Source organism: Uloborus diversus, chromosome 1 (genome assembly GCF_026930045.1).
Source record: "Uloborus diversus isolate 005 chromosome 1, Udiv.v.3.1, whole genome shotgun sequence".
Classification (NCBI taxonomy): domain Eukaryota; kingdom Metazoa; phylum Arthropoda; class Arachnida; order Araneae; family Uloboridae; genus Uloborus; species Uloborus diversus.
Genome location: NC_072731.1, coordinates 61,092,729 through 61,105,549, shown reverse-complemented (window position 1 = coordinate 61,105,549; position 12,821 = coordinate 61,092,729). Strand labels below are relative to the sequence as shown.

At 35.0% G+C, this 12,821-nt stretch overlaps 1 protein-coding gene across 1 annotated transcript in view; it reads right to left on the bottom strand.

The window, feature by feature from the left end:
- LOC129234602 (outer dynein arm-docking complex subunit 3-like) overlaps positions 1-12,821 on the bottom strand; it is a 54,317-nt gene that overhangs the window by 5,407 nt on the left and 36,089 nt on the right. Inside the window, exons 9-10 of the mRNA XM_054868631.1 lie at positions 6,320-6,480; positions 5,636-5,798 (exon numbers count right to left, since the gene is read on the bottom strand). Of these exons, the coding sequence (XP_054724606.1) occupies positions 5,636-5,798; positions 6,320-6,480 (324 nt within the window). The remainder of the gene's footprint in view (positions 1-5,635; positions 5,799-6,319; positions 6,481-12,821) is intronic.

Sequence of the window (12,821 nt, the reverse complement as noted above, 5' to 3'; positions counted from 1 at the left end):
GAACAAAATCGAATTTTCAGAAAATCGCTTCGAGGTACACACCCCCATGCTACAAACTAACTTTGTGCCAAATTTCATGAAAATCGGCAGAACGGTCTAGGCGCTATGCGCGTCACAGAGATCCAGACATCCTCCAGACATCCAGACAGAGAGACTTACAGATTTGTTATTAGTAAAGAAGATTGCCATGGTTACGTCTTTTAACTTTTTCCTTTCTCATTTGAATTTTCTAATTCACAAATTTGGCGACGCATCTGTCAGCAGCGTGTGCACGAACCATTTGAAGCTATATTCGACCCTGTCAACTATATAAGGAAGTCGAGTCCCGACTTACGCGAGGGATGCGTTCCCAGACCACTCGCGTAAGTCGAAATTTCGCGTTGTGGAAAAGGGTATGTGTAAAAACTTTTATAAACATACCCAATTACTTAATACACTTGTGAATGCCACCTCAAACCTTTAAAAACTATTTCTGAACTATACATTACTGTTTCTTACATAAAAAACTGAATTTTTATTCATATTGTAAATAAAAAAAAAACTGTTTTATTCAACATAAAATACTGCTACGATGCACAAAAAAAAAAAAAAAAAAAAAAAAAGATCAATGCGGAAAGAAAGACATAAAATAAACCAGTACGGTACGTACAGTTTGTAGTAAGAAAAACAAATGCTCGATGGTTTTACTGTACAGAAGATCCAGTAATGATATTTGTAATTTAAAAAGATGAAGATGATTATGATTTATGCTGCGTGATCAAACCGTTACTTATCTATTTTTAAATACACAATACAGTTGCTTCACTAGTTCTTTTACAACGTTTCAACATGGCAACACCCATCTTCCTGGTTTCATAAGATTCACAATACAGGAGCAGCTTCCATTTTCAAAATTTTTGGTGAAATTTTACGGATTTCCTTTTCTTGACTTTTAATTGTACATATGGAAGATTCACTCATACCTAATTATCGTGCTACCTTCGACGCATTTTATAGTTGTTCAAGCACATAATCTTTAGCTTTTCTTTAATTGTCAGAAACTTTCTCTTTTCCTTTCGATCTTCACAAGGTGAAACATCGCTCTTAGGTATGATTATATTGCAACAAACTTTCACATTTAAAATCATAAAAATGGAAAATGAGGAGTAATTATTTGTATAAACGATGTACCTGACTAGTACGGTGTGGGAACTTCCGCTCTCAGTGATGCTAAAGGTGCATTCACGAAAAAAAAAAAAGTCAATAACAAAGTTGATACTTACAGACCGCGATTCCCTTCCGAAAATTTGCGTGTTGCGGACGAGAAATTCGCGTTACGTCTAAAAATTTTTACTGGTGAAAAGATTCGCGTTAAAGCCGTTTCGCGTAAGTCGGATCGCGTTGTAGCGGGAGTCGACTCTACCTGCTTTATTGAGGCAATACTTTTAACTGGCTGTGGTGCTGGAGAAGTTGTTTTAATACCAAGAATCCCGGCTTATTCCGACAGTTTTACCGTTTACTTTTAAGCGCCTCCAATTTCCAGTTAGACTCTGTTTCGGAATGATAGTAAATAAAGCTCAAGGACAAATATTTCATTGCTGGAATCGACTTAATCATAGAATGTTTTTCTCATGGACAACTGTATGTGGCACTATCAAAAGTAACCTCCAAACAAAATCTTTATGTGTTGTCACCAGGAGGAAAAACGTCCAATGTTCTTTATAAAGAAATATTATGAAGTGTACACACTTTATTTTCATGTCACATTCTCTCTTTTGCATGTTTAGCGTATCTATGAATGTATATGACTTACTGAATGATTTACCTCAGTATTATTGCCAATGTCTTAGTATACCTGCCTGCGATGTAAGAAATGTCTCTTTGTAAGTTTCTACCAATATTTAAAATGAAATGGCATGCTTTTGAATTATGTATCAATTAGATATTCTTCGAAGGAAAGTTACGGTAGCTTGATCTCGACGCATTTTCATAAATTTTGGAACCACAGTCACTTCAAATAGTTTAAACGGTCCATTAAAATACAAAACATACACTAAATAAATAAAATAAGTGACTAAAGCCTTTTAAAAAATGCATTAAAATTTAAAACAATCCGCTAGGAAAATAAAACATGTCTTAAATTACCCTAAAAGTTTCCTTAAAATGTAAAAATACAAGCCAACTGAATCAAGCAATATTAAAAACCCCATTATTAATTTTCAAACTCGCCAAGAGACCAAGTTATCCTAACAACTTGTTTGGCTTTCTGATTTGAAGTTAAGTTGATTAATTTTCTCTACTCTTACTTTTCGATTTGTATTGTTCACTTAAACTGCGGCATTAATCTTTTACGCTAAATTAAAATTAGAATTGTGAGTTTTCTTCTTTTTTGGATTGTGTTCTTTTGATTTATCATATCGTGAATAGAACGAGTTTTCAAGTATGCTTTTTCTTCTCCCCTTTCTTTACATGCACGAGAAAAGCCGTGCGGGTACTGCTAGTTTAGTGATAAGGTGAAATAGAATGATATTAAGGGAAATACAGGGTATCCGAAAAGTCCCTGACACATTTTAAAAATTCATATAAAGCTAACAATTGTTCTATGAATATACGATCTTCACAGATTCAAGATTTTTTTATGAGATCGTGTAAAAAAAGAAAAAAGTAATTATAAGTAATTTACATTGATGGCTGAGTCGTCACAGTATGAAAAACCAATTCTTACTCTGACGATACAGCGATTACTTGTACAGTAGGGGACTCCAAATCCGGGAGGCTCGGGACCGCGACCTTTCCAGATTTTGGGTTGTGACTCAAAAATAGTGATATAAAAATAGTGAAGTGACAAAAAATAGTAGTATTATGACTCAAAACATTCCTGTCGTGCGGTATATGTCATGTTTTTACTGGTTTCGCTAATGTTTGCACCAAATTTCTTTTATTTCTTGAACAATCTGAATGAAAGTATACTTCTCTATGCTAAAACAAAAGTCGGAGATAATTTGCTGCGTATAGTCCGCGGATGTTGCTTGTCATTATTATGCAATGTGCCGATCGATACAATAAATAAATCATATTTTTACTACAGATCACTTTGTACTTTTGTTCAATAGGCTCCGTACTGCCTACTTATGAGAAGAAAAAAATAATTATAGTTAACCGAAAGTGGATGCCAAAAGATTGCTGCACTATTAAAGCAAAACGCTTATTTACGCATAACACGTATAATCGAAAAAACGTTAAAAATTTTTTGAAAAAAGCTAAACTGAAGGTACTGTATTTTTAACTAGTAATTGCCGAACGCTTACAAATTTGTACTTTTCAAAGTGAAAAAAAAAAGAAAAATATATTTTTTTGTATACTTTAATTTAAATTATTATTATTATTTTTAACACTATACGAAAAAAGTTCCGAGTTTTGAGTCTTCTGGATTTCGGGATTCCGAAACTGGGATCTCATACTGTAGCTATTTTTTTTTCTTTTATCTTTCACGAAGTCATAAAAAATTCTTGAACCTATGAAGTAATATGGCGCAAACCGTATATTTATGCGACAATTTGTTGTTTTTTTATGAATTTTTGAAATGTGTCGCTGATTGTTCGGTCACCCTGTAGAACCAGTTGTATACCCCCTTCTAAAAAAATAAGAAATAGCGTCTTTAGATTTGAAGAAAATCTAAAGAAACGAAATTCAGAAAATTTTGCTTTGCTGACCAAAAAGAAAAAAAAAAACAGCTGTTGATAATATAAATTGAGTAAAAAGTAGAGTACCAATAGGTATAAGGAATGACATTTGCAAATATAAAAAAGAATAACATTTTGTGTTCAAGTACAGTGTCTAAAACAATACTAAACTGGAACAAAAATACAAAACGAAAATATTTAAGATAAAACGAGGAACATTGAAAGTATCTTCTCCCATATTTTTTTCGTATAAAGTTAATGCGTATTAAATGTTGATAGTGACACAGGGAAACAAAAAATAGTCAATGTTTTTTGTTGTAGTCTAGAATCTGAAAATTTTAATAACAATAACTAAATGGAATGCATGAAAGGAGCGTCTAGCTCATACTGCTTTTGTCATCACATATTTAGTGTTAAGTTTGGAGAAATATTTTAAGGTTTTTTTTTTTTGTTACGTCTTACATTTACGTTGAAGTTTTGCATCAGCAAAAAGAAATGTAACTTCATAAAGTAAGCAATAAGAATTTCATAAAATTTTTTTGTGTATGTTGAAGATTTTGCTGGTTTTTCAACAGATTGTTCAGATGTTAATGCAGTTAAAATTACTGCGCACGAAAATATTTTGAGTTGCCACTTTGAGTTGATATCGTGATGTCCAAACATAATCAGCTATTATCTTTATTTTTTCTTCCAACATAAAGCCTTATTATTGAAGAGGACAGTCAACAGTATTCATTGACAAAGTTTCACATGATTTCAAGTGGTTAAAAGTTTCACATGATTTCAAGTAAACTTTCCTGCCCCCCCCCCCCTCTCCCCCAGGAAAGTTCACTAGAAATCATGAAATTTTCATGAATTCTGAAAATTTTCATATGAAAAAGTATTTTAGATTGAGGCAAAATTCATGAATTCAGGTGAAATAAAATTAGGTGATTATTTTGCCATTTTGAGGACAAAGGCACTAAGCGTAAAATATTCACCAGAGCATAACTATTTTCTATTGGCCCATTTTGTTGATATTTAATAAATAATTAATGAACTTTCTTTTGTGATATTTAATGGTCTAAAATTCAGTTCAAAAATGTATTACTTTAATTTTTCAAGGGAGGTTTTTGGAAGTGCACTGTCCAAAAACTAGCATTTTGTAGTCATTGTCGTTTGCTATAAAGTAACTACGTATTAGAAATTGGTTATAAAAGGATATTTTCATTGCAAGGTATTCAGTAAATATGCAGGTATGTAGAACCACAAAACTTTAGCCCAAACCGATGACTATTTATTATTTTTCTACCGATATTCAATACGAAGCTTGATTACTCTACTGAATAGGCCAACTAGGCTGTAGACTATGGCCCCTGCTTTTAATTGGTCCCTAAATGGCTAACATTGTTTTAGCCAATGCAGGCCCGAATCTATACATTTTGGGCCCCCGGCAACAAAATCTGTAGGGCTTCTCCCCAGAGGCCAGCAGTGTATATTTGTAACGTTGATAAGTCTTAGTGCTAGTTTTTTTTTTCTTTTTCTTTTTTCAATTTTTTGGGCCATTGGGCCTTTTAGGAACGTGAACCTCCTCCCCTCCCCTTCGCAATGCGAGGTCTGCGGGTACGCAGATCCGGCCTGAACCAATAGCTAAAATTGTTTTTGCAAAATAAGTTGCTGTTCTGATCAACAGCTAAAATTGTATAAGGTTTGACTACAAGGGGGCCGGCCCAGGAAGAGATTTTGGCCCTCCGATATTAATCGAGCTCTGATTAACCCCTTGAGAAACAACTTCTGCCTTCGTTCTAAACGATTTCTAGTATTTGATCAAAAATGATCAACGCTTTAGTGTTAACCGGAACTATAGTGCCTTTCTACACAAGACGGATTATCTCATTTGACTTCTCCAATTTGAGGATTTGCTTTACATACATTTAACATACACATAAGCAGAAGGAAATTGTCTTTATTTGATCAGTAGGAGAAATACCTACCTCTCGCATGTACTTTTCCATGAGTTGCAGCTGATACCACAATCCTGATTTTATGTCAGCTGACAGCTTTATTATTCTTTCTAGCTCTGTTTCTGCAGCTCTCTTGCGACGTTGTTGCTCCTCTTGCTTCAACTTTGCCTTCTCGAGTTCTTCTTCTAAAATACTAGAAAAAAATATGAAAAATGAGTTAATATGCTAATCCTTAAACTTCCAGTACAAATTTTTTTTTCTTTTCTTTTTTTCTCTCTCTTTTTTTTCTTTTTTTTTTAGTAAATATTGTTTTGCTTTTGGAAATGGTTGCTGAGAATAAAACTATAGTATTTGATGGTACCTCCACTTTATGGTATAGAATTTGTTAGCTGTTTTTACTGATAATGACAGGGTCACATTAAATATGTCGCGGTCACAAGGACCTCACGTGAATCAATATCTGTAGGGGTGCTGTGATAGGAGTTGTTCAGCTTCTGGTTTTGTTCTAAATTTCGAAACGTTAATTGTTCGTGCTTCCATCTATCGTGTGCTGTCTGAGCCAATTCGGACTTCCACCTAAATGGTGCTCGTTAAAACGGAAGCCGTCCTTCACTGCCTTAAATCGACTAGCAACTGCTACTCGGGCTCGGTTTACCGAGTGGTATTAGTAACGACAACCATAATCACATGCTTCACTCAACAATACATACTTACACTTGTGGTGCAGCCAGTTCTGCTCCACGTAAGCTTTCGTTTCTAGATTGCAATTCTTTTGTTTCCTCTCTCATTTCTTCCAGTCTTTTTTCGGCTCTCTTTACTAGTTCATTTAATTCTTCTTGAGTATTCTTTTGAGTTATGAAACGCTCTTCTGCATCCTACGGGACAAATTAAAGAAATTGGTTCTGCTTCAAAAATTAAACTTAGTTTCATTAAGCTTATGCTTCCAAATGTGACGTAAAATTAAGTATCATTCGACTGTGGTATTATAAATTTCAAAGCTCTATTACTTAATATAAGGCACATTTTTAAGTTAAAAACCGAGAGTTGCCCAAATTAAACATAGATTTCTGTCGGTTCTGATAAATTAGTAGTTTCGCTTTATATTACCTTAAAAAAAAGATATTGTTACGAATTCTGTAAATCGTAATTATTGTAGTAACATAACCTGTAAATAGTTTCTTGTAATGAATATACAACCCCTTTACATTCGGTAGAAGTATACGACCCCATTATTTCTTTTTTTTTTTCATTGATAAAATTTGATAACGGTCTACGCATTTCGAGAAGCATTTCGAATCGTGTGGAATATTTGAGAGCTCTCTTTTCGGTGTGTATATAAGCCGTTACGCTGGATAAAAAGTTTAGTTTCGATTGAGAATTTGTTCTGAGAGTGTATTAGCTCTGTTTATTGCGAGGGAATTTCGCTGTGTTGTTTTCGTATTTGGAAGTAAATACGTGTGTAACCGTTGAATTTACGGTTTGAGTGATATTTGTTTAATTGAATAGGTCGGCTATTGAAAAATGCATTTTTCAAGCCCTTTCAGTTCTAGTTTGCAGGTTTTGAAGAGAAGCACGTACTTCGTCTATGACACCTGTGACACTTCTGTCGCTGTCTTCGAATTTTATTCCTATCAACGACTTTAGAGCGATAATTATTTGACGCAGTACCAAAATCCTGTAATGTTTCTGAAGCAATTGCTGCAGCACATCACACATCTGTCAGAAATGCCCTACTGATAACACACTCCTGAATGCGTTGGCAGAGAAAGCCTCATTTGTTCCACATTTGAAGTGACATCAACACCAAAAAAAGGGTGATGGCTCTGTTGGCGGGAGTATAGCCGTTGCAAATTTTTCTTCTTCTGGAATTGAAACAAAACTTTGCGGTTCCTCATCAGTGTTATTACAGCATCTCGTTACGTAAGTGAAAATCTGAAAAAATTATTGATCCTGTCATTCAACGAAATGCCTATTTTTGCCACTCAGAAAATATTCTTTTAACAGTGATCACTGATGAACGAAGTACATCAGAGAACTGGCTTTGCGAAGATTTTGAAGGCCAGACAAGTGGCTTCTGTTCATCAAAAAATAAGAGAATTCTATAATTCAAGGATTAACTTTAACGCATCAGACTACTCTGATGTTATCAACCGGCAAGAATGTGTAATAACTGCCACCCCTCTCCTATTTTAGCTGGAATATCTAATGAAAGTCTTCAACAATAAATTGAAAACATCAACGCCAGTTTTGTGTTCGTTTAGTTCTCCTGTCACACTCAGGTGGTGGAACGCTGTGCTAATATGGTGACAGAAGTTTCTTTGTTTTTTGATTAGTCAATCGGCAAAAGATGGCTTCATAAGAGCAAAAATCAAATCTCGAAGTATCATGTCATCGTTTGAATCAAAAAATGATTTCAAAGAGGTTTCATGAATGGATGTGACGAACTGACTATTTTCTGTGGCTTTAACTAACTGATACTTTTTCAAGTCCCTTATTTTGTGAAATATTGATGCTTATATGTCAGCGTGTGAGTAAAGACATTCTTTGTAACCAATGCACTTCTCTCTATGTTTTTTTAGTTAATACAACTAAATCATTTTGTTAGTTAACTTTTAATGTAAAATGAGTAATAAATTTATACTTAATACATGTGACTCGGCAGATGGAAAAGGTAGAATGGAACTCGAAACGCAGCAACCTGTTTTTAGTGGATGCTGGGCTGTTAATGTAATTACGTTTAACTTCACTAACTTAAAACTGCATTCTGCACAGGTGTTGTAAAAAAAGAAAACTGGAATTTAAAAGAAGAATTATTGCAATGTGTAAAAAAGCTTAAAAACAGTCAGTTTTTGGTTAATTTCGCGAAACTTAACGGCTTATGTGCGAACTTAATGGTGCAAAGATTGTAAATAATTGTGAAAATACATGAAAAGAGTGTTCAAAGGAAGCATTTTAACCGTATTATAACAAAAATTTTAAACACTAGTATTGTCATAAAAATTTTGGAAAATCATCCATTTTTTCTATTTTTGGAGAAATTCAAGCCTTGGTAGGACCCTCAAAGAGTTGTTCAAACTTGATAATATTTTGCATGTGTGTTATACTTACACATGCACAGCTTTTGGCAGGTATTCCAAATTAAGATTCAAAATTTCGTTTTTTTCGATCCACCCTAATGAACATGTCATCGCTTACTGGAGCAAATGATTATCAATGTCGGAGCGAAATTACTGCGTCACCAGAAAGGAGTTACTGGCCATAGTGAAAGCTGTAGAACACTTCCATCATTACCTCTACGGCCGAAAGTTTCTGCTTCGGACAGATCATGCCTCATTAACTTGGCTTTTGAATTTCAAGAATCCAGAAGGCCAGATAGCCAGGTGGATACAGCGGCTCCAGGAATATGACATGGAGATCAAGCACCGAAAAGGGTTGTCTCACGGTAATGCAGATGCTTTATCAATGAGACCCTGTCCTGAGAACTGCAATTATTGTTCCCGAATCGAGAAACAGTATGGAACGACTAGCCTTACTGCCTATCAGGTGACAGTGACTTCAACATCATCAGAACCTGATCCATGGAGTGACGATCAGGTTCGAAAAGATCAACTTGAAGACCGCGACATAAAACCAATTTTGGAGTTCATGGAAAGTGACAGTCGGCGACCTAGCTGGCAGGACGTTTCCATCTTTAGTCCTGCAACAAAAAGATACTGGGCTTTGTGGAATTCACTCCATTTACGGAACGGCGTACTGTACCGAAAATGGGAATCTGATGACGGCAAAACATCTAGGTGGCAGTTACTACTTCCCCGATCAAGTATTTCAGATGTTCTGAAAGAAATACATAGTAGTGCGACTGGAGGACATTTTGGTGTCTTGAAAACCCTCAATAAAGTTCGCGGGTGCTTCCTTTGGAGCAAGGCGAATGATGACGTGGAGAAGTGGTGCCATTCTTGTGACGCCTGTGCTGCTCGTAAAGGACCGAAGAAGAGAAGCAGAGGGAAGCTACATCTGTACAACGTTGGAGCTCCTTTCGAACGAATTGGGATCGACATCCTGGGTCCTCTACCAAGAACTGCTGATGGGAACAAATACATTCTTTTGTTTCCATCGACTATTTCACCAAATGGCCCGAAGCGTATCCCATTCCAGATCAAGAAGCTACAGACTCTAGTCCAACATTGGATCTCGAGATATGGAACACCTTTGCAGATTCATTCCGATCAAGGGAGGAATTTCATCTCTGCTGTGTTTAAGGGCCTATGTCAAATTTTCGGAATTGAGAAAACTAGGACAACACCACTACACCCACAATCGGACAGCATGGTGGAGAGATTTAACCGCACAATCCTGATTAATCTCTCGCTTATGGTGTCCAGAAATCAACAGGATTGGGACAAGAAGCTACCTTTGTTCCTGCTGGCCTACCGCAGTGCTGTCCACGAGACTACCGGATATGCCCCATCTCAGATGCTCTTCGGACGAGAGCTTCGACTACCTTGTGATCTCGTCTTCGGTCGTCCTCCGGATGCGCCTGCATCGCCTGAGGAGTACATCCAGGACAGGGGCAGCATTTCAACATTTCATTTGGGGGGTCGAGTTTTTTAAATGTGAGTTACCTCAGTTTGGATTAAAATACATATTGGTTAACAGGATAGGATCATAAAATGGATTAAATATTTATACAAGACTAGCTGCTTTGCCCGGTCTGCTTGAAAATAACCATTGTGTCAAGTGAAGTATATTCAGTAACAGGCTTAAATGAAAGAAAAAAAAAACATCATGAAAAATTTTCGTTTCAGACAATGATGACAGATATTAAAACACTTTTAAGAAATTAAAATAAAATGAGACAGATGGATTTAAAAAGCGTAACCATGGAAACACAAAGTAAAATAAGTTTAAGAATTGAAAATGAGAAAGATGAAATAAACAATGGATTCAAAAAGCGTTACCGTGGAAACGCAAAATGAAATGGTTACAAACTTAAACAAATTCGAGCTAAAAAAGCAAATAACTCCCGCCGTAAGTTGGTTAGAGCGTTGAGACGAATTACGTAAAACGTGGGAAATTCTATTCTTTCCAACGATATATAATATTAATATATGCAAGTAATTTTTCACCCCCATATTCGGGATTTTATGTGAAAATTGGGCCTAAATTGGAATAAAAAAAGAACTATTTATCTAAATTGTTTCAAACTGGTCTGCAAATCTTTTCAGGACTTAAAGGAACAAATTGTGAAAATTTCACTGAAATCGGCCGTGTAGTTCTCGAGTTTTGCGAGTTCAAACGCACAGACGCTTTTTGGGGACTTCATTTTATACTATGTAGAGATAAGACTATTAAAAGAGTATAAATATTAATTAATATGGTTTTATTTGATCATAAATTATTCAACAAAATATTTTGATATTACAGTTTTTACCTTTCAGAAAGTTTTAATGTACGATTTTTAGAATCTGGAAATCTCGTTACTTTCTTCCATCAATATGGAATGTCGTACATTTTTATCAGTATAACTAAAGATGAAAGTCTCTTTTGGTCCCATTGTGCTCCGAAGATAATTCTCTAGCCTCCTAACGCACAAAAATTATCTTTCACAACATCACAACTAGCTGAGCCAATTGGAATAGTTGAAAAACAGTTGAAGCAACAAAGTTAAGTTAGAAAACACATCTCTTAGATTTTTCTCTTTAAAATAACCCAGGTAACTTTGAATATTGTGCTATTCTTCGTTTTTCATTATTGAATAGTATAGTGGATATTTGCAAAACAATTCTTCTTGCTCAGTGCTATAAATTTTACTTATAATTGAAACATTTCATTTCTTCTTTTCAATAACCTATCACTATAACCTTGAGCTTAAGGCCAACAATACAGATAAACTTTTATCATCAAATCTTATTTTAATTTTATTACAAACTGAATCTATTATCTGATACAAAATATTAATTCAATTTTATGACTTTATATCATCATGTTGATTTTTGGCACCTTCTAAATTCATTTGGATTTTTTTTCGCCGTATTAAAATTGGCGTGCATTAAGATTTTTTTTAAGTTTCGCTCTTGGTTGAAATATACATCCAAACAAAATTTATAAACTGTTTCGACTGTAGATTTAGCTGAAGCATGGACAGTCCGAAAATTAAGGTTAGCGGATTGAAAATGTTTTGATAAGTGCAGAATTTTTTAAAAACTCTCCACAATACAAAAAAAGCGAATAAACATTCAAACATAGTCATACATGTAAAAGGGCGTCGGCTTTTCCGCCATTGAAAAAGTCACTTTCAAACAGTTCAAAATAAACAAGGAGGACTTTTATAATTTTAACTTTTGAAGAATATCTTGTGTTACTCAGAAATGACAAAGTTAAAGAGTAACCAGAAAAGGCATTTGTTGATGTTTGACTTTTTTCAAAAATAGCGTATCTTTTGTAAGAATTTTCTATGAATGTATATAAAGCATTGGGTTGCTGAAATGTTTTTCTACCAAAAGGAATCGGTGTTCTCTCACTAACTAAATATACATTTAAAATATGAGCGTAACAACCTACGCAAAATATCAAGGAATTTCTTGTAAAATTGTGCAGCCACACCACTGGTCCTCTCATAACACTGAACACATAAGTATGAAATATTTAGTCCACACGAGAAGATTATTTCTTTAGTTGAAACAAACAGACATCCTCCATCACTTTTTACTTCCTTTTACAAAAAAGGAAGTATTGTATTCGCGAAAAAATTTTCACTCAAAAATCGCCCTTAATTTCCATTTTGCTCACCCCCAAATGAATGTTGAGTTTTTTTTTCGATTCGACCACATGCGGAAAAGTGCCTAAGAATGTATAGACACGCGAAATATCCATTTTGACCATCACCGAGGTAATTACAACGACTTTTCTCGTGACGTCTGTATGTATGTGCGTATGTGCGTATGTGCGTATGTGCGTATGTATCTCGCATAACTCAAAAATGGTATGTCCTAGAAAGTTGAAATTTGGTACATAGACTCGTAGTGGGGTCTAGTTGTGCACCTCCTATTTTGGTTGCATTCGGGTGTTTCTAAAGGGGTCTTTTGCACCTTTTTGGGGGGAAATCATTGTTAATTTCGATGCAAACTCAAGTGGTGTTATAATTTGGCGGTCACTTGGCGATATATCGCCAGTCTTTTGGTTGCCAAGTTTTGTCGCCAACTTGGCGAAAAATTTG